Source organism: Streptopelia decaocto (genome assembly GCF_964273445.1).
Source record: "Streptopelia decaocto genome assembly, chromosome: 3".
Classification (NCBI taxonomy): domain Eukaryota; kingdom Metazoa; phylum Chordata; class Aves; order Columbiformes; family Columbidae; genus Streptopelia; species Streptopelia decaocto.
This window is the reverse complement of record NC_138656.1, coordinates 35,583,585-35,606,916: the sequence shown is the minus strand read 5'-3', so window position 1 is coordinate 35,606,916 and position 23,332 is coordinate 35,583,585. Positions and strand designations below refer to the sequence as shown.

Below are 23,332 nucleotides of genomic sequence, written 5' to 3'. Positions count from 1 at the left end.
TGTCTTTCATGTTTTAGTGCTTTTTTTCCCTTTTCTAGTTATACTTTTGAATTGGGATAGGGAGGCAATCGGCATAAATCAATTATTTAATTTTTTTAGTTGTATGGCATTCCAGATATTCATTTCATTTCTAAGGGAAAAAAAAAAAAAAAAGATTCTTCCCTTGCCCCCCTCCAACCCCCGAAAATAATTCATATAAATTTTAAAACATTTTCAAATAGCTTAAAAAACAAAGCAAAGTTTATTTTCCCTGATACAAAGGGTAACATTAAGAAAATGATTGGAGGAAACGAGGAAAGAACTAACTAGAAATGCTTCCGTCTGGTTCTTGTCACTCAATCCCGCAGCCACCTTTCCAGGTGGCGGCCTCAGGTCCCGGCACGGGCGGGCTGGGCCGGGCCGGGCGCCCCGCGGAGCCTCCGCCGTTCCCTCTCCGTTGTCACCCGCCCCACCTGGCGGTGACACCCGGACACAGCAGGCAGCCGCGCAGCCTGCGCCTGCAACGGGGTTTTTGTTACATGCATCGTCACCTTGTGCACTATTATGAAAAATTAGGAAGGGGGAAATAAATTTAAAAAATATTGTCACACAGTAATGCGTAAATATCCTACGAAATGGGTAAAACGTACGTATCTTCTGTCAGAGCGATACTGGTCTTCCTCACAACCACTGCCTGACTTACGCCTTTTGAACATAAAGATTAAAATACCCCGACAGTACCTTCACAGAGAAAAATAAAGAGAAAATTGTACCAAGTGCTGCAAGGAAGTGACCTAACTGCTGAGCTAATGCTACTCCTGGATGATGTAAAAAAACAGCCACAGACATGTTCATCTAAATAAAGATCATAACCTCATTGAGACAGAAACAGTGCTTCTGTTAACACCAAAAAAAAAAAGTTATTTCCAGGTGGAAGAAAAGTTACTGAGAAGAGTGTAGAAGCATACACGTTAGTCACTCATCATTAATGCTCTTTTCCTAAGCACAAACACAAGCAAACTAACTCACTGCAAACGATGCCATTGAAACTCAGACTCACAAGAAACAGACGTTGTCAGAGATGAAGGCCAAGTGCCTATGTGGTTCTCACACAGAGGTGTCTAGGTCAAAGTGGATTAATGTTTTCCCTTCTGGTGCTCCAGAATTCCTATACGTACTCTGACAAGATAAAACTGTAAGGTGTATACACCTCACCTGCTGCAAAAGGAAGAACAGCAAGTCGCTACAGCAAGTTTTATCAAGCATTTTTGCAAGCAACTTGAATTTTCATACAAAAAAATGCAGAGAGATGCTACCAATACTTAGACTCTGGCACCCACAGCTCGTCCCATATGAGACAGATTTACAGAAAAGACTTAAAGTCTTAAATCAAGATTATGCCACATTAGAACACAAATACAGCAAGTTTTACCTTCTCCCTGGTAAATTTCACAGGGCCAAAATCAGAAATAACACTCATCTTCCCAGGCTTGTGCCTTGTTCTTCTATATTGCCTCCAATGTATCCCAACTCAAAGAAACTCCTTTTATTTCATGTAGACTTTGGAAATGCATGGGTACAGGGCTTGCACTTAGCAGCCTAGATCTCCCTTTTAGCTGTCTAGTGTCAAAAGGAAAGATTTTCTTAACTGTATTTGGTATGACTTTGTGAATGGGAGGAAAGTTTGTCATATTTACTAATACCGAAGAACTTACTATAATTCATTTGTGTCATATCTATTTTTCACTCCCTATTCTTCACCTGAGACACATTTGACATGTAAGGTAGTATGAGTACAGGCTAATGCGTTGCTAACATTGAGAGGCCCAGTGAAAAGAAAGTTCATTTCCACTCCAGTTCTAAAAGTGTTCCTGTGTCTCCTCATCTCTGTACAGGCTCAGAGCCCTGTGCATCCCATCTTCTTTCTTTGCCATCGACTCTCTCATTCACCAGTTTCATGCACTTGCATATTCTGACAGTGTCTGCAATGCAGCCAGACCCTTGGGCTTCCTCTTTAATATGACTCCATGAAATATCAATTCCTATGTAGCCAGATTTTGCAACTTATATAACTATGAATGACTCCAGTTGTATTACTCTTCCAGAGATCACAGTTTTCCATACTTAAAATTGTATCACTTTCCTAACATAATATATCATCTATGAAAATGCATCTGATATTAAGCTACCATGGAAAATTAAAGTAACAGTTTGATATCACCTTCCTCATGGTAGTGCAGGTATGGAAGCAGTGGCTAAGAATGTGAAAGACTGTCAATATACAAAGTAAAATGCATCAAAGTGCAAAGCGATGGTTTTGTTTGTTTGTTTTCTTCTTCTTCTTGGAATACAACTTAGTCTACATTGTAGAATTTGGCAGAAATATAGTTTTTATATTAAAAAATCACCAGAGCACTGAAGCTGAGCTCCAGGGAAACATCAGATGTAGCACGCACTTGCATAGGTGACACTTGCAAAAACATGGAAAACAAACCCATATTTTGGCAAAAAAAAAAAGCACAAAAGGACATTTTAAAATTCTGGCTTTGTAAATTACTGCAATACATACTAATATACAAAACCAAAGAAAAATGCTGATGTTAATGCAGGTTCACAGAAATTCACCAGTAGGACACGTGGATGCCATGTTCTGTATTTCTGAGGCTGTGGAACCTGCAACTGTGTTAGATTTCTGTGTTCCAGAAATTTACCTTTTATTTTTATTACAGACTTTTTTAGTCATTATAGCTGCAAACACAATCTTGAAGAAATTAGCAGGATATAGTCTTCACAAATGTAGAATCAGAGTAAAACAACAGCTTTCAGAGACAATAACGCAACAACTCTCCTTGACAGAAATGTAACAGAGATTACTAGATTATCAGTATTTTTTCCTCTGCGACCATTCTGACAAAAAATAAAAAAGCAGTAAATAGTTCTTTTCACGTTTCAAATGTACCTCCTTTGCACTTGCATGAGGATGCTGCAGTGTTTCACCAATGCACCGCTATTTCAAGAAGCTTTTCCAGGGGATGCATCGTACTCTTCCTCAGTCTGCACTGCAAACCTGAGCTCAGTCCCTTGTGAAGGGCTACTGCCATCTGCCACTTCCCTTCACCGAGGAGGGGAATGCGCACCAAGAAGAAAGATCAACAGGCAGAGAACTTGGAGAAGGGACCGCAAATGCCCTGAGGCATTGCAGCATGTCTGAACTGAAATATTCCACCAACCTGCCAATTCCCCACTACACTGTGATTTTTTTCCCCACACAAAGTGACTTTTATCAGATCTAATCGCTAACTCCAGCAAACACACAGTCCTAATACACGTGACTTTCCACCATTCTGTCATTTAAATGCTCTGACCAGAAATGCACAAGAACCTATGTATCCCTCTGATCCACTTACTACAGAACGTGTTGTAGCTTTTCAGAAATGGCTTCTGAATTCGCCTTTCTGTATTTGAAATTTTAAATTATTTTTACCAAAATAATAAGTAATTTAGACATCATTGGCTTAGATTAAGCACAATTAACAACAAAGACTGCTGTAAAAGTGTTTTGGTCTTCCCATAAATCAAATACAGGGCAAACAACTACTAACCTGAGACCTTGCTATACCAAGTTTTGACTGAAAGTATTTCTGCACAAGGTATCCTTAAAAATAAGACTGTATGATAGAAACAGATGGTTGTAGCTTCTAAGTTATCTGTCTCTTCTAAGTTCAAATAAGGGATAATTAAGGGCAGAATGTTGTAAGTATTTATTTAGAAACATGGTATGGATTCAATTTTAAAGTTATCAGTAGTATGATAATATCCCACAAAATACTCTATAGTTTTAAAGAGCTTTGTTTTACTAGATAATAATTTTATGCCATTGCACCCCACACATCTGACAAATTGTCTGTTATCATTCTGTTAGTGAAAGTACATGACATTCACTTTTTTGCGGGAAGTTCATGCAAAGTCTCCTTGCACGTATATGCCACCTAATATAGCAGCTCTTCTTCCATTAAAATGCTTTTCCTACTTCTGCACAGCTCCCCACATTTCTGCAAAAATAACCAAGTCACACAGTTTTAAGAACTTGACTGTATCATGCTGGGTAGCAATATCTCTTAATCTTAAAAGTTAATCTATTGATTGAATTCCAGGAGAAACTTTATCCTGGCTGGGTCAAAATAGTAGTAGACTTTCTTCGGAACCAACTTTTCCTTCTTTATCCTATTATAAGTGAGTTTACCATCTTTTGTTCACAAGCCACGCAAGTTAAAAGTTTGTACATTTCTTAATACTTTCTTTGTGCAGAAACACAACTTTCTACATCTCTGAATACTTTGTACCTCTCAAATAATACAAAACACCTTCTGGCTAGATACTCCACTGTTACATACAAGCTTCTCAGTATCTTTGCAATCTCTGGACTTCCTCAATTAAATATTTTCTACCTGGGACTATCAATTCTTTTGAGGTTTTTTTGTGTATCAAGTACAGAAAGTCTACTCAGACGTATAAGTCAATAGCAAATCAAAGATTCCCTAAGCATCAGTTCTAGCCCAGACAAAAGCTTAGCACCAAATTATTTGTGAACATAAGGGTCAACATTTTTAATTAGTCCTGGAAGTGAATAACAGGTCTTTACAACTAACAAAAGCTAATACAATTTCTGTGATTATATCCTTTTCCATTTTTTGGCTTACAGGTCAGTCAAAACACTCAAGTAAGTGGTAATTATTTACGTCCCAGGTGAAGTCAATCCATTCTCTTCCATTGTGTTCCCTCTCAGTGAAAGATCATCAGCTCTGGAACCCGCTGCCAGGGACAACCCTGGACTTGTGAAACTTGTTTCTGCACTTCCAAGTAACCCATATACGCACAACAGAGAAAAATCTAGAGGGTAGCTGAGGTTCAGCAGGAGTCTTCACTTGAAATTACTAGGGTTTTACTTCATAACTTCATTCCAGTCTCAATAAGGCATGCTATATGACTCCTATCAGCAGGTAAGTCCTATAGAGTAACCCAAATTTAATGGCAGCACTAAGCTTCTTTGTGACAAACAAACCAAAGTTCAGTGCAAAGCATGATCTTTCTAAGTAAATGTTATGAACACTGGCTGCATCTGGTAACATTTCTATACTTTGCAAAGCCTGTAAGAAGTCCTCCTCAGCAAAGAAAGGGGTGTGGGGTTCTGAGCAAGAGCGGAGAAGCCTTCTGGACATCTTCCAAGCTCCTGAAGAAAAAACAGCAACAAAACCCTCACAAACATAAAATCTCACTGGTTTTGCAAAAGAACTTAAAAGTGATTGTTTAGTTTCAAGTAAAAGCACTAATATGCCTCTACTTTCTGTGTTTTTTGTAATTATAAAGTTGTCATCTGAAGCATATAAAGCATATAAAGCTGCCATCTGAAGCAGCTATAGCACTGAATTGTTTGCATAGCACTTCAAATTAAAGCTGGATAATAAAGATGCTCCATGGTCCAGTAGGAGCTGTGTGGATTCATAGCTATAATTTGGGAAACACTGACGCACAAAAAGATTTTGCCTGAAGCCTGGGGAAAACAAGATGACCTGCAGCTGGCTGATGCCAAATTTTGCATGCAAGTTCCTTCACAACTTGAGTAATTTTACACCAGTTGAACAAAGCAATAAGTCACTTAGAATATTTACTCTGCCTCTCTTTAGGGTGGCCACACAAATAATAAAAGGTTACAGCTATGTTTTTCCTTTCCAATGTTTCCACTCATTTCAGTTTTTCAGAGGCCACCATTCAAATACATCTGAAGGTTTTTTGATCTCATTGGAAACTACAATATTAAGTATGATCACACGTTTTCAAAAATCTGGATTCTGGTATGAAAATTATTCACAGCTGCAAAAGTTCATTACCCAAACTGTCTGACTACTTCAAGATATTTTGCTCTGTTCTTTCTGCATGTAGAAATTTATTTGGAGGATGAATATTGGTTACTTGTCAGTATTCTGATCAGTAAATTGGCCAGTTTTATTGCTGATGTATTTTATGATACAGCTTTATTTAAAAATATGGCTGATCTAGTAAGAAGATATATGGCATTTTTTTTGTTCTTAACTGAAGTAGATATGAAAAGAGACAGCTGAACATTAGCAAGAGTTTGCTCATGAGACCATTCCACTTAATTCTCTTAATAGAGACAAAAGATACATTCTATTTCCCAGACAGCTTATAGCAGTTCTACGAAACAGGAAAACTCCTGCTCTGAAAAAGGGTTGCTTTTGCCAGTATAATTCTGTCTACACTAGGGCTTTACTGGAACAGTTATGTCAGTCAGAGTGTGACAAAAATGTATTTAAGCAGTAAACAGAGCTTTAAAGCAGCATGGATAAGCTTCCAAAAGAAACTTTCAAAGAGGCACAGTGTACATTTCTAATGAAGAAAACAAAACCATTTAAAAGTGTCACATTATAAAAAGTTCTAGAGAAGAATTATGAAGAGGCAAAATTCACAAGCACAGGAGCAAATTAACCTTCTTGATGCAGAGAAGACAGGAAATAGTTTTAAAGGCTATTTCAGCTCCAGTGAGGTGTTCTCTATTGACTTAAAAATCCAAAAGTAACTGACCCTAAAAGTGAAAATAAGAGCACACAGCCAAGCTACAGATATTGGATGGGTAGTAAATATATATATATATATATTTATATAAAATAACTGGATCACATATTTGAAGATACATACATCAGAAATGCTAAATACAAACTGAATTGCAACTCGCAAGAGACATATGAGGCAATAAGAAGAGGTTCTACAAATACAGCAGAAGGAAAAGAAACATAAATGAAAGTACAGAACAATTAGCAATGAGCAAAAAAGACAAAAGATGAAAGCAAGAAGGCTGAATCAAATTTCTTCTTTGCTTACATTCTTCCTAGCCCCCAAGGGTCAATTGTAAGTAGAGAGCAAGGAACAGGACCAGGAAAAGAATAGGACTATCATTTAATCCTCACTCATTTAGTAAGTCATAATATATTAATATATAAAGTCATAATATATTAAACAGTTCAAGAGAACATTAGAAATAATGCATGAGTTGACAATACACCAAATGTGAGTTAAAACCTCAGTTGTGCTGACAGGAAATATCAAAACCCCTCAGAAATAAGACAGTACAGATTAGTAAGAAATCAACCAAACTTTCCTTAGGCAAGGTCAGAAAACCTGCATCCTCATCAGTAGTTAATACAGAATGAAATAACCTTACATGAAAAATGAGAAAACTGTCCAACAAACAGATGGGCTTCTCTGACACAGGCTAGGATTATTTACCTTGTACAACTTCAGAAAACTTTACATCAGTGGTGAGATGAAAAGGATTTTGTTCTGAGCCAGCACTGCTTCCACACTGAGCTTGTGTTCATGCTGAGTTTCTCATCTGTGTATCTCATCTCCTATTACAGCCAATGGAGACCCTGATCAATTCACAGCATCCCTGCTTGGACGCAGGTGCTGACTGCCACCTGAGGTGCCCCAGGGTTTCCTATTACTTCTAGCTGCTGGCTTGGAAGCGTACAGACCCCCAAAGGTCCGGTGGGATATCTGCCATGCCATGCAAATATCCTGGCTCGTCAAATGGCACATTACCTATCAAATGTTAACTCTCCATCCCCTCAAAGTGGAGAACACAGCTCTCACTCGCACGTAGACATATATAACGGATACAGTACATTTAGGTGTCAATCTGGAGTTGGGTACTGCCCTTCACTTCTCAACTTAGGTATAACTGGTACATCATTATTCTTTAAGTGGTCACTTACTAGTGATCCTAGTATTTTTGTATAAATATTTATTCTATTTTTTCTTTTAAGTTTTGTTTTTTCTCTTATTATCCTTTAAACTATGGTTTTCATATTACTTTCACATAATATTTCTTCATGCCTTAATTGTATTGCACTGTTTTCTGTCCACATACAGTGTTGCCTATTTATGATTTTAGGCAAAGTTCTGCTTGTGTACAACTTTGAGCACACAGTTTCTACAGGGAAGATTCCCTGAAGTCTTATTTCCTGTTCATGGGTATTAATATGTAAAATAATGTTTAGATAAACTGGATAAATTAGCATCAGTTAGACTCAAACAATCCAGATCTGACATATAGCTGACTACCAAAATCTTCTTGGTAATGTAGAAAGTCCCAGCAGAAAGGAAAAAGGCATAGTTGCTATTTACAGAAAGAGGAAAGGAAAAAAGGAGTTTGGACAAACGAACCTAACCTGAAAACATTCCAGAATAAATTACTCTGTAAGTGCAGAAGCACACAAAACACTTAACACAAGTTTGTCGTGAACAAACGGTATCAAACAAAAATATTTTTCATGTTTGACAACATAAACAAGTCTAGAATATTAGAGGAATGCAACAAACAGGATACAGCTTGAACTTTATGTGGCCTTTGACTTCTTCCTACCAGATGTTCATCAAAATCTAACCATGGAAATATAATTTAGATGGTTGCAGAATCAGGTTCAAATGAACCTGAGCAGCATTACAGGTGTTCCACAAACATTTGTGCTGGGTCCATTATCTCCCAGTAATTTCATTAAGTCAGATATTTTAAAAAACAAAACACTTCAAAAGTAAAATGGTCATCTGGGAGGGGATGTAAGTACTTACAAACCTAAATGGCCTCAATAAACCTGAGATATGGTCTGAAATAAACATTAAATCAATGAAATGCGTACAAAGTACTCTACCAAGGAGGAAAAAAAGAAATGCGCAGTTACGAAACAAGTCCATCTGGTGAAGCAGCAGCACAGTAGAAAAGGATCTGCTGGAACCACAGACTGAACAACAGTTGGCAGGCTACACAAAAACATACAAATGTGTGTCTGGAGCACGGGAGTCCATTCTGCCCAGAATTCAGAGCCTCGGACTGGCATAATCAGTATGGGGCATAACATCTCAAAAATTATGCATCAAGTCAGAAAGAGTTCAGAAAACAAAGACAAGCAGATAAAATCTTCAGAAAAAAATATTATACCAAACTTTTCAAATCTGTGGTGTACATCTACATAACTAAAAATCCATCAGTTCAACAGTAAGTGATAAAACCTTCACATTCATTTGCAACCCAGATACAAAAAGGATGAAAACTGTAAACCATACAGAAATCCATTGCCTGCTACAACAAGCAGTAACTTACAAAACATAAGATTTTCCTCTTAAACCTCTCAAATAGGCTTTTTGAGCTAACCTGTGGAACATGTCTCCTTACACTTATAATTTCTCCCTTGTTAGATGTGCCTGCCAGTACAGGATCTCACATCTTAAGTCCAGCAGACCACCTACATCTCCCTGAACCGCATGTAAGCTTTTATCAGCATAGATTCTGCCAGTAAAGTTGTATTCATACTAAGAGATTTTGTCAGTCTGGTGGACGGGGGAGGAGGAGAGGGAGGGGCAGGACTTTTGCTTTGCATGTGATTTTGTGGTTGTTTATATACATAGCTCTATCTGAGAGGGGTACACCAGCATTACCCCAAAGAACTGACCATGGCTGTGGTCAGGCAAACAGCAGAAATGGCTGCAAATTGCTTTCAGCAGGTATTCAATCTATACGGGCTTCAAATCGCCTTGTACTGAGGAGCGATGCTCAGAGGATCCTTTTCTGTTACTTTCACTGTCACGGGGCAACCTCCAGCTGATAGGAATTAACCAGCAGCCAGGCTAAGGCCAAAAGCAAAGGCTCCTGTCTTCAACTACCACATTATGGCCACCTGCGGCCTAGGCTTCACCTTCAGGCAGGCATCACCATTGCTTCCAAGACATAAGAAAGAGCAAATGCAAATCTGTCTGCGACAGTGAATTTTAGTCAAAATTCCTATAGCACACCACTTCTAGCACCTTGTTGTTACAGAGCAGGCGTTTGGATCACTAGTTATTATAAATAGAAGGAAAAAAAGAATCACAGAAACATGGCAGTGCTCACAGGAACACAGGGTGGAGCAATAACATAGCCATCTTTGAAGTTCAGGAGGGAGAGGCCAAGCCAGAGTGTCACCTAATTAAATGGAAACATTTGTGCCTAATCAAGCATCTAAACCTGAGCTAGCTGACATGTGCTCTCTTTATTGGCCAGGGAATTGCTGTCAAATGAACCTCAGAAGAAATTCATCTCACTCGAATGCAGATGGGCAAAATGGACTCAGATGAACTGCACTCCAGAAGTGGCTACTTCTTTTTAGTTTGTGAAGGGAGAATCATATAATAAGATTTGGTTTAGACATGTAAAAGTTAAGTGAAATCCCACCCTACATGTGTAATGACAAAATTAATGAAGAATATAGAAACAAAAATGGAAAGGAAAAGCTACTAATGTTAGAAAAGGAATCAGGAGCTCAGTAAAATTGATGAATAAAATAGTAAGCTGAGGAACTGTAAGCTAGAATTCAGCAGAATTATCTTTCACCTGGCAACACTGATTTGATAAAAAATATTAACATTTGCAAAGAGTTTGTTAGCACTGGCAAGGTCTACAAAATTAATTCAAGTGCCAAGCTTTGAGGAAAATGATACAATAGAACAAAACCTGAGAAGTTAATCGAAACTTCCGTAGTCCTCTCCTTGTGTATTTTTCATTACTAGAATTTAGATTATTACAAGTAGAAGAAAGGACAAAATACGAGGTCAAATGACATTATTTAGCAAAGTGTTGAAAGAGAAGGTAAATGAAAAGCTATGACTTCTCTGAGCAATAATATACTGCTTTACACAAATACTCCCTTCTACATTTCACGGTATGTACTGAAGTTTGGTTATTGAGTTGTTTCACATGCTATAGTGAACGCTTCACAGAATATTTCAATGTAATTTTTAGCTGCAACTGATGATAATTGAGTTCCATAAAATGATGAAAATATTTATGAAATTGATGTGAAACTGCACCATGATGTTACTTGTTCTGGGCACTACTCAAAGCCAAAGACAGCTGGGTTTTTTTGTTGGATTTAATAAATACTATAACAATCCAAAAATGCACACTTTCTCAAACTTACCACTGGTGACTCTCGGCACTCCCGGCATCCAGCTGAACAGCCTTTTCAGCTTTAATCTTCCCTGTAAATGGAATACAATATATCAAAGGATTTATTGTACTCTTCCACATTTTCGGCAACTCCCAAGGATAAAGCCATCTGATATCCTCTAGCTGCAAAGAAGAAATTGCTTCTTTCTCTTGTAAACATTTAGATGGACAATATAGCATCCTGGCTTTATATCACTTACATACCCATATATACATATATAAATATATGCATAAGTATATATGGGTGCAATTTTAGTATTTTCTCTTAAAATCAAATTCAGATGCAACTAAAGGACTGGACTGAACTGCCAAAGGAGACCATGTTGTCTGCAAGACGCGTTGGAGAAGCACCTGCCAGAAGAACCAGCAAAGCTGTTTCCTGCTTTGGGTAGAGGAAAGAACTAGTTGACGTTCCTTTCCAGCACAAAGACTTCCATTAAGTTCCACTTTTAACTGAATAAAGATGACAGTAGGTGATTTGATCAAACCCATGCTCCCAGTAAGAAGTTCAGATGAGATGCTTGCTGTTTGCAAAGCCTCAGCTGCAACCAATTAAGCCACACTGACATTTCTGTACTGCAAGCTAACTTCATAAAAACAAAGAACAGCACACACAGTCCTTCAACCTAGTGGAATGAAAAAAGCCCATGAAACTGCTGCCAGCTCCCCCGCAGTCTCAACCCCTCTGCATGACTTATAAAAGCTGAGATGAAAAAGGCTGCTGCTGCCACCCACCACTTCATGAGAATGTGCCAAACTGGGCTGGTTACTCAACACCTAAACCCAATTTCATTCCATCATTCTTCATCTCTCCCTGTCTTTCACTATGCCATTGTCTTTTACCAGTTGAGGCTACATGTAGTCACTGGCAAAGGATCCAACAACAGTTTACTGTTGTCATTTAGCTTGTGACATAATCCTCACTGCTCTGGGTGACTTCCATACAAAGATGTCAAGGTCTACTAAAGCAAAGACTGTATCAATTAAGTAGTTAAGACATACTTCATTAGTATTTAGATGACAAACAAAGAGGGACAAGGACCTTGGACAAGCTGAGGTTGGCTATGGAATATGTAATGACAGAATAAAGGCACAACACTGCCTTTAAGGATAATAAAGGGCAGTCAAAACTGCTTTGTCAGTGATGCTGTCACTGCCGACAGAACAAAAAGTAGAGAATGGGAAAAGAGTCACAAAAGACAAAATAACCTGAACTTGGAATACACTTATAAAACCTGAATTTGTTGAAAAAGGAGAGGCAATGGAGAAACAAAGGAAAGAGAGATAATCCCAGCTACAGGCAAAAAGCATTATTATAAGAACAGTATGTTGACTGAAGGAGAGTGACACCGGTAGAAAAGATTAAGGTTTTATTGAAATAAAGAGAAGAAGTCCCCAAAAAACATAGCGGAATGTAAACTGTACTGCTAACCAATATGCATCCAGATAGTGAAAGAAAAGGCAATGTTTTTAAAAGCAACAAAGTGCTGTGAAGAAGAAAGTCAGAACCTTGTTGAGGTTAAGCTGTCAGACAGGACACATGGGGAGAGATTCCTGGAAGCAAGATCAATTGCCACACATTACTTCTGTTTCTGGTCAACGGTTTCTTCCAGATTCACAAAGTTTCATCCCCACCATCATCACAAGAGTTGCTACTGATATGCAGGAGCACTCCTTTCCCACAGGAAAGCAGAAAAACAAACCTTGACTTTGCCTTGGTATTTATTTATTCCTTTCACTCTCTCAAAGAGAGCATCTGTCTTTTTTTCACATTCTGGATCTATCTGATTATCAATAAAATACAGTATTTTAAGGCACCATCCAGCGTCAATAGCCTTCAACTGTGACCCACAATACTACGTCTTGGCCAATTTTGGATCTCTCCAGTGAAGAAAGAATGAACTGAAGTTGCATACTGTGGCAGTTTAATGCAGAAAACGTTATTATTAAAGTACAAATGCTCCCATTCATTGTATTGGAAATTCCTTGGATTGGAAAACTTAAACAAATTTCAAAGCATGTCTCACTACATTCAGATGGCATTCTATGTAAACATTCTTTCCTCTGCTTACCATCAGAAACATATTTCCTCTTCTCCTCAGCATCAGTAGTCATCTCAAAGAGATCTCCATAAGCACGTGCAAGTCTCCAAAGGAAGTCCGCACAGTTTTCATACTGAAATTAGAGGACAGCTAGGTAATTAAACTGATCAGAATGTGATTTAAACAGTTTCCTTTCAAAATGCTTAAGGGAGGTTATCAGAACATGCCATAAGTCTTTGGTTATTTTGCATCCTTCCATACTGCTTTTAGTTTATGTGAGAACCAGATGACCAAGTTTACATGACCAAAAGAGAAGACAGCTTTTGGAAACACCCTGGGCTGTCTAAAGAGATTTTATTTCATAATTCAATTTTTAAATTCTTTCATTATAAAAAATATAAAGGTAATCCAGTAAAGCAAAACAGATCCATGAATGATGTGATGTATACTTTCTTTAGGTATGCCATAAGCACCACATTCACTCAGTATCTCATCTACCTTCCTGGGTATTTCAATATGTGAATGAAATTATAATCAGAAGTATTGTTTACCAAATCAGAAGAAACTGATACACTGAATTAAGCACTGCACATCAAATCACTTGGAAATTTTATCTGGAGTTACATACATTCACAGTAAAGCCAAAGGAAAAATTCACATTAAGTATACCAGAAAGGTATAAGCAGACCACAGGCTCACTGTTTGATTTCTTGAAGACACTTGTTCTGGTTACTATAATACTTAATTCCACAGGACTTTCTCACACAGACGATTCTAAAACCAGCAAAAGTATCATTTACATAGAAAAAAGCCCATGATCTTTCTTTGTCTCATGCAAAAATACATACTCTGTTTCCCACAACAATAAGACAGGGTCTTAAATTAATTTTTGCTCCAAAAGATGCATATATTTTTACATGTATAGCTCTCCTGTCACTATTTAAATTGACTTTTTGTTAAGGGGCTTATTTTTGAGGTAGGTCTTATTTTCAGGGAAACAGGATACATCAAACAAAGTCTCAAAGTTACTGAGCCTGGATGGGACAGAAAATAATAAAACTTCTATGCATACCCAACACAAATATTAGCACTACCTTGAAATATTTCTTTTTCACTGTATTTTAAAAATATGCAGGAAATTTCATCTTCCATTCCTGTCTACATTTTAATGCTTGGATTAAGGAAGTTCTCAAAAGCAACACAAATCATAAATTAATAGGAACCTAATATTAAGTTTACCCATTAATACCTTTTCATCTTTCTCAAGTAGAAGTCTGAAGCCCTCCTTTTTATCATCCTCTGAACCCTTGTGCAAATTGTCCGCCTGCTGTAAAAGATTAAATAACTCTTGTTCTGCTTCCGTTTTCACAATGGCATCGGGTGATTTCATACATCCCTTTTCTTCCTCGGAGTCTCCTTCAGAATCAGTATGAGCTGTAAGATAACTAAAATCACAGAAAATAATAACTATTCTAAAAATAGTAGTAAAGCATTGTTGAATTTAAACACAAAAAAGTCTGGAGCACAATTTCCTCCAGTTGTCCAACATTAAAGGAGTTTTTATTCATGGTATCAAGATGATTATTATTATTACAAAACCTTCATCTTCAAAGGGACAGCACAGTCGTATTCCAAACATAACAGGCAAGTAATTACACTGTCCTGCTGCCTAATACTGCATTTAAAAAAATGCAGATACATATTAGAAACACATGTATCCTTGTGTTTCAAATGCATAACACCTTAAATCATTAATGTGTATTAAGACATGCTCTGTAACCCCAAATAGGCCTCTTCAACTCTTTACATCAATTTCCCTAATTTTTGAAATAGGAATGAGCTTGCTAACCAAAACCTATAGTACTATAAGAATCACTTACACATGCTTTGTTAAACACTTCTAAGATCTAGGTATAAACAATACCACCACTGTTATCAATTCCTTTACTTATTTCTTTTGAACACTCTGAAGGTCAGAATATCTGAAACCAGGAAAAAGCTTATATTAATTTATTACGCTTAGTGCACAAGTACTCAGCACAAGGCAATCAAGGGCAAAGAAATATCTACAAAAGCTATAAATACCATGCAGAGATAAGCAGGTGGCCTCACTGTCCAAAGTGCTGAGCACAAATTAGGGTCCCCCAGTTTCATAGAGGAGCAGCCAAATGGCACTAGTTATAAAAAGCAGCTTTTTGCTTATGTACTAAAAATTGAAAGAAAAGCCTATTCTTCTGCATTTCCACTTCTGAAAATATTGTTCTGATGAGAAATAATAATGTAGAAGTATTAGCTGTCAGGTTCAGAGATTTTTTAAATGGTAACTGTGCAGAGAAATTATGAAATGTACTATATACGTTAAGTAACTGAATAATCAAAGTATGCCACGACAGTCAAAATATATACATTTTTTTCCAGAAATGTAACCAGTATAGAATGTTAGCAACATAAATGGAAGTTAATAATAATGGCTTTTAAATATTCTATTTTCAATAGTTTGCTTTCAGAAGTGACCAGAACTAAAACATGAGCAGATACACTTACAGCCTGTAAATGAACAAGTACAACTGCTCATCAAGCTACAGAAGTGCTAGATGTGGTATGACAGTTTCACTGCAAAATTAACCCAGTAATATGGGAAAGAGGAGTCAAAAATGTTTGGGTAAAACAATATATAAATAAACCATGTGTACATGTTAAAACTGAAAAACAACATAGAGCAGAGATTGGAAACTTCACAGATTCCTAGAGATCTCTCTTACATAATCTTGATGATGCGGAAGTTGATGACACATCCTATGTTCTATCCTGCAGAATCTTTTTCTGTAAGTCACCAAACATTTATTTTGGTTTTCTGAAGCATCTTTAGAAACAGACCAACTTGTTCTTCCATAGTTATTTTGAAGTGAGTGCAGAGTTACGTCATACACAGGCTGCATTTGTGAGAGCGCTAACTTGACCAAAAGTGAAAGGGATTTTGGGGGGAGGGGGATGGTCCAATATGAAATCCTATGATGTGAAGTATGTTTGGAAAGTACCTTTCCTCACACAGTTTGGATGCCCCCTCACACCCAGTTAAAAGACATGCACTGAAGGTTTGTGCAATTACCAACCTAAATAAGGTAATGGCAGTAATTCCTAGGGACTGTAACAAACCACACAGCCCTGCACCTGCTGACATAGATGAGAAGACAATGAGCTACACTAAGGTGCAGGAGTTTCTGCACAACCAACAGAGAAGAATGCTATTCTCAGATAAAAGAAACAAAATGTTTAAAATCTTCTCCAATTTTCATTTGAAGTGAATAGTACTTTTCATTGGAAGGTGAGAAATTAAATGTCCTGATACCAAAATGTCCAAGGGAGTACCGCTTAAGAACGGGCATGCTAGTTACCCTGACATGCATCAGCATTCTTCTAAACTTTTCCTTGCTTTCCTCAGAAAAGTAATGTCTTGGTGCCTTCAGAGGATGGTGCCTTGGTGCCTTCCTTGTATCTTCTATTTTGGCTCCAGAACTGACATTGCTGCTTCCCAGCATTTTCCGCAGTAAAAGCAACAAGGTGAAAGCCAAAGGCTTCAGGAGTTATTGGTGATGAGCTCCCACTTCACTATCATGCACCCCAGGCAAGCTCCTACACTGCTCACGAGTCATGGGGTAAAATGACAGCAAGGTATTTTAATCAAGTATAAAACACTAAGTATCACTTCAAACATTGTGGCAAGCTAAGCGTAAATAATGTTTTTCTGTTTTGTTTCTGAGGACACTCATTTTCTTACTAGCTCTCTGTTCTATCCTTATCATAGCTGCAATGTTTTAAGCATGAAACGTAACATGTTAAGAAGGCAATATAGACTGTTAAAAACTAAACAGCTAGGATTTTTCTTAACAACACAGGTAAGCTGTACTTTAACACTTTGAACTGAAACAAGTTTTATTACAAGATAGGAAGTCCTATTATCTACTTAAGTACTAAATATGAGTGTAACAATATTATTGATTTCAAACTGCTATAAGAGCTTGATAACTGACTTCAACAAAGCAGCTAGCAGGCTTACTCATCTACTAAAAAAGCATGTTATGAAGAGCAATATTATAAAAAACCCACAACAAACAAACACAAACCAAAACACTAAACCAAACAAAACCAAACAAATAAAACATCAAAACACAAACACAGTACTAACACAAACAGAATGGAGATTCTTTTTAATGCAGTTTAAAAACTCCAAGAGTCTAAGGACCGATGATACTAACCCAATAGGAAAATTAACAAAAAACAAGGAAGAGTTATTATGGTTTGTTTTACAAATATTTCCTATAACAATACTGACATCTGCAATTTTACCTGGTACTTCTGTGCATGAGGTTTTATCAGATGATAAATAGAAAAGTGAGTATTTACACTTGACAAGCACATTGACCAATATTTGATAAAATGGAAGAACTTAAAAAATGTCCACAGTCAGTGCCAATTTGTTTTCATGCTTATTACCAAGGGAATTTATTTAAAAGAGAAACACAGTTGGTAAGAATGTGAGGAGCAATGATCAATCAACAGGACTGAGCTGGATCACAAAGGACTGTTCAAAGTTCAAAGAACAAATGGGAACTGTGCTGGACACTCACCCCACTGTGGTTGAGCTGTTAGTAAGTCCAGGTACCTAGTACTGCATTAAGAAAAAACTGAGCTACAAGGTATGAAACACCACTGTTGTATAAAAGTGTTTTGCTGCTATCATCTATTCACAACACTTCAGCTTTTACTCAGATCAAATATCACCTCTTGTCTCCCTGCCAACTTAAAAAAATCACAAGCTGACACAAACACAGCCTCATCTGCTCCAGCTAATTCAGTAGAAAGGTAATTTTATGTCACAAATTGGTCTGGATCAAATTTGAACTGTATGACCCAGCAGAGTGCATATCCATCAGCAATGACAAGCGGCCTTCGAGGCAAAGTTTGGCAAACCAGATTTTTAGGTCAACTGATGGTTGCATTGAAAAGAAATGGGCAGCAAAAATAAATGAAGAAGTGATATTCAGAAGTAGGCAAGAGAAATGTTTCCTCCTGCTGAATATTTAAACTATTTCAAGGAAAAATTATAAATAAAACATCTGTAAGAAACGTATTTACTGTAGTAAATCTTTCTGGTGACTGATGCTAAATGTAATTTGCTAAGTTTGGATGCCAGGCCAGCTGAGTACTGGTGCCAAACATGACACCAATGTCAACGGTTCATCACTGCTGTATCAGGGAGGAAACAGCTTTAAAATCACAAAGAGAAGAATCAGCTGACACTCACCAACCCAGGTGATCATCTAGACACAATTTATTTTATTTGTAAATGAATGAGTGCTTGTTACACATTCTGAATGTTAAAGATTGAGGTTTTCGCTAGTAAATGATGGAAACTGAAACAAACTATTAAGAACAGAATACAGAAAAGCGCAGACTAGGAACCGTAGGCTCTTTAGCATTCAATGTCTAATCCATTCAATGTGCCTTCCATTCAGGCTGTTATAATGAAAAAACACAACTCATTTATTAAAAAGCATGTGATATTTTTCCACTTACGAACATACATAATTTTTGAAAGGCAAAACAGAAAGGTTCTCTTCCCAAGGCTGAATACCAACAGTGACATTGAGAATATGACCAGAGTAGATCAAAGCAGTGAGGAACATATCAGAGAATTTCAGCTTCAAATATTTTATGGAAAGACAGGGAGTATTAAATGCTTTTCTGAAAGAAGTTTACAAATCTAAAACCAACATAGTCATCCAGCACAAGTCGATAAAACTTATAAGATTACTTCATCTGTCAATTTGGCATCTAGCCATTTGTCAGTTAAAACCAGAAGCGCTTAACACAAGCAAAATCCTATATTCTAGATAACGAAAATACTCCAGGCTGAACAAACCAAGTGACTTTAGCCATTCCTCATATGGCTTCCTCTCCAAACCCTTCGCCAACTTCGTAGCCCTCTTCTAGACACTTTCTAGTAGCTTAATATCTTTTTTTATCCTGTGGTGCCCAGCACTGCACACAGTGCTCCAGGTGAGGCCGCAGCAGTGCAGAGCAGAGCAGGACAATCACCTCCCTCACCCGGCTGGCAATGCTGTCCTGGATGCACCCAGGACACAGTTGCCCTCTTGGCTGCCAGGGCACAACTGCTGGCTCATGTCCAACTTGCCATCGATCAGAACCCCAGATCCTTCTCCACGGAGCTGCCCTCCAGCCTCTCACCCCCCAGTCTGTATGGACAGCCAGGGTTGCCGTGTCCCAGGTGCAAAATCCAGCACTTGCTTCATGCAGTTGGTGATTGCCCAGTTCTCCAATTTGTCCAGATCTCTCTGCAGGGCCTCTCTGCCCTTGAGAGTGTCAACAGCTCCCCCCAGTTTTGTATCATTGGCAACCTTACTAAGCGAGCCCTGAAGTCCTGAGTCTAAGTCATTTATAAAGACATTGAAGAGCACTGGCCCTAAAATGGATCCCTGTGGAACCCCACTAGTGACTGGTTGACATCCCAGCATAACCCCATTTACTAGAACCCTTTAAGCCCAAACCATCAGCCAAATGCTCACCCACTGCACTGTGTGTTTACTCAGCTGTATGCTGGAAATCTTGTCCAGGAGGATACTGTGAGAGACAGTATCAAATGCTTTACTAAAATCCAAAAAGATCACATTGACAGGCTTCCCTTGGTCAACTAGGTGGGTAACCTTGTTGTAGAAAGAAATTACACTGGTTAGGCAAGACTTTCCCCTCATGAACCTGTGCTGGCTGGGACCAATGACTGTGTTGTCATTCAGATGTTTTTCAATAACTCCCAGAACAATCTTCTCCATGATTTTGCCAGGAACAGGAGCAGCGTAAACAATGCACATGGTGTTACACCTACAGCACATGAAGTAGTGATGCACATTAACTGGAAAAAATACCTGTGTTGTTATTGTGTCTAATGGCAAACTCTAATAGAACAAGCACCGTCATAAAATTATGTAAGACCTCAGAAAAAGCTATATACATTGTAACTGTACACACATGAGGATTAACAACCTATTTCCACTTGCAAGAGGAAGAAAAACACTACAAAAAGAAAATTACTTAAATGAAACAAAATTGTATTAAATTTAGATAAGATATCCAAAAGAGGCACAAGTACAAGGAAAAAAACCACCTCTTTTCAAAGGGGATTAAAAACAGCATGGGAGAAACACATATCCAAATAACTAACACTGTCTATAACCTTGAATTATCTTCCTTCCTTCTGACGGCATACAAGTACTTGTCAGAGAAGACCTCTCTTAATGACACAATCAAATCTCTTGCACTCTATAATCACTTGTAATCACTTATCATATTCTTCGTCACACAGAGGAACCTGAACAGACAAGTTTCCTTGGCTAGTTCCCAAACAGTAATGCATCTCTCCTGACCAGAAAATGCAATCTTCTAAAATGCTAGGTGTGGAATAGCCCCTATATAATCTGTGAACCTGATTATTCATAAACTGGTCCTTTAGCCTTATCTACATCTCCAATATTTCATGCATAAATGCCTCTGCAAATCAACTAATGATTAAAACAATCTGAGAAACTAATAGAACTGAAATGTTTCTACATGATATGAACAGGGAACGTCTTTGAATATCCCAGCCAATACTGAATAGTTAAAATAAATAACTGGTTCATAATAGAACTGTCAGGTCTCAAAACACAGTATCAAAATGTAAGACTTGTGAAGCATGTGGGCTGGGAAATTCTGCCCCATTAACTGAAAATAAATTTGGAGGAACTCTTAAAAAAACAGAATTCCATTAGTTATTATATGAAGCATGTCGCTGTCTTCAGAATATTACAGAAATATTAAAGAAAATAAATTACTTAAGATAGGCAATTTACAGACATAAGGTTGCCTACATGGATGTGTATAACACACTGAGGAGATGGTTCAAAAAACTCAGTGCTATAAACATACCCTTATTAAATTGCATGTAAGTATCTAAATCTGATTATATCAAAACAAAGTGGAAATTATAGGAGAGCAATGTCATAGCCATTTTTACATTACTAATGGAAGGTAAATTAGGTAACATTTAAAGAGATAAAACTATAGTCCCTATCCTGGACTCCAGGTACATCTGATCCTTCAGCTCGTTCTTCAAGTCACAAATATAAAAGATCCCATTAACCAGAATGGGACTACAAGATGTGCTCAAAACTAGGAACTTTCTCTGCTACTGAGTCAGCACCCTAAATTCCTCACAATTACTTTTTAAGCCACCAGAAAGTGTCTACAACAGCAAATACACATAAACATACCGCCATTCGTACACGTGTTGCATTTGGACATAGCTTTCATAGCATGTAACACCTTTATGCAGAACACTGTAATTACTCATCTTTATGGCCCACAGAAGACAAATATCACAAAAAGCCTAAGAGCATTCATACAGTTTGGACAAACTTTGTTAGAGACACAAGAGTACTTTCTTAATAGAAGCACTTTTAAAATCACACCATTATTGTGAACTTTGCCTCTCTTTGCACAGCTATGTAGCAATACTGTATCAGATTGTTACCAAACGCACCCTTAAAAATCTCTGTTACACTTGGTGTTGACCCAAGTTCAGCTGTACTGCAAATTCAGAGATAGTAACCCAGAGTTTTCTCTGGTATAAAAATTACTAATCTGAATCTTATTTTTTCCCCTCTGAATATAGAGAGACATAAAATATACATAAAGCTTTAAAAGGGCTCCTGTTTACAATACAAAGTTTCACATAGGTAGTGATGCAACTTGCATTGTATGTGTACTGTAGTATATACAAACTATTGACTCACCCTCCTTCACTTTCGGCCTCCTCCGAGCTGGTAGTTTCTGTTGCACCAGAAGCTGTCTCAGGTTTTCTCCGCTTCGTTGCTCTGTGTGACGGGCTAACTCTCTGAACATCTCCCTTTCCTTGAAGCTCATTTCGAACAAGCTCTTCAAGCTTTGGAATTGCTTCTTTCAGAAATTTCACCTCTCTCTTCAGTTCGTCCACACTTACTAGCAAGCCATTCAGCTTTTCTAGTATCTGCAGTTGCCTTCCATGTAAAACCATTACTACTCCTTGCTCATTAGGAACTTCATTTTGCAAGCCCACAGAATTAAGCCTGTTACCTACATCTAGGAACGCAGGTATATGCATAGCTGCACTGGCTTTTCGGCTCTTACGGTACCAAATCAGCATCAGGCTTATTCCAGCAGTCCCTGCCATTATGCCCAGTATCAGTCCTTTATTTTCGAAGGGAGACATTTCTGCACTCTCCTAAAATTGTGAGAAAACAATAACAGTCAGAGATGTTTTTCCTATTCTACCCAAATCACTTCGCTTTTAAGTCACAGAAGTATAAGGCTGGAATAACTGGCGCGTGCTGCAGACAGAAAGTTACAACTCTGGCAAATTCTGCAATAAAAGGCTACGTGCTATGACAGCAAAAACAAGTCGGTTGTGGGGTTGGGGGGGCTGGGGGCATGAGGGGCACACACTTCTGCATCGGCACGTGCGCAGCCTTCACTTTTAAACTTCTCCACGTTTGGGGATTTTTTATTTTGGTTTTACCGCGAGAAACTCCTAAAATCGGATTTTCCGCAACTGCGGAGCTGCGGAAACCCAGCTGTCAGGCCTCGGCGCAGCCCGCGCTGCCCGGAGGGGTGTCCCGCCGCCCCCCAGCCCCACAGCGCTAAGGGCTGCCGGAGCCCCACGGTCACCTCCCCGCGGGGGACCGCCCGTCCCGCAGGCCGCCCCAGCCCCGGCCGCCCCGGCAGGGGCCGCCGCCGGTGGCAGCGCCAGCCCCGGGCCCAGCGCCGCCCCCCTTACGTACCGGCGGGCCGGTCCGGGAGCGGGTCCAGCCCAGGCGCAGCACTGCGCGGCCCCGCAGCTCTCCCGCCGCGGCACAGGGGGCGGTGGCGGCGGCGGGGCCGCCCCAGGGCGGCGATACCCGGATCGAGGGGGACGGGCCTCCGCCGCAGACGCCGGCCCGGTGAAGGGCCGCTGCCCTGTGCCGGGAGGGCGCTGGGCCGGGCCGGGTCCGGCCCTGCCCTGCCCTGCCCTGCCCTGCCCTGCCCTGCCCTGCCCTGCCCTGCCCAGCCAGCCAGCCTGGCAGCCCCAGAGCGGCCGGACCCGCGGTGTCCGGCTGTGAGCCCTGGTGGGCCGCAGCTCTGGGAATCCCACCAGCCGGTGCTGCTGGGGGGCGCCTCTAGCACC

General features: G+C 39.0%; 1 protein-coding gene across 3 annotated transcripts in view; it reads right to left on the bottom strand.

Annotated features, from left to right (window-relative positions):
* The window catches only part of RMDN2 (regulator of microtubule dynamics 2), a gene marked incomplete at its 3' end in the record, with an annotated part of 48,842 nt that extends 25,792 nt beyond the window's left edge, over window positions 1-23,050 (bottom strand). The window contains exons 1-5 of one of the 3 annotated variants that reach the window (XM_082049291.1): window positions 22,950-23,050; window positions 21,927-22,393; window positions 14,327-14,522; window positions 13,108-13,210; window positions 11,007-11,067 (exon numbers count right to left, since the gene is read on the bottom strand). In XM_082049291.1, coding sequence (XP_081905417.1) covers window positions 11,007-11,067; window positions 13,108-13,210; window positions 14,327-14,522; window positions 21,927-22,381 — 815 coding nt within the window. In that variant the 5' untranslated portion in view covers window positions 22,382-22,393; window positions 22,950-23,050. Of the gene's footprint in view, window positions 1-11,006; window positions 11,068-13,107; window positions 13,211-14,326; window positions 14,523-21,926; window positions 22,394-22,614; window positions 22,712-22,949 lie in introns of those variants that run through there. The other 2 variants (XM_082049289.1, XM_082049290.1) reach the window with 2 other exon arrangements.
* Between the last annotated feature and the right edge of the window lie 282 nt (window positions 23,051-23,332).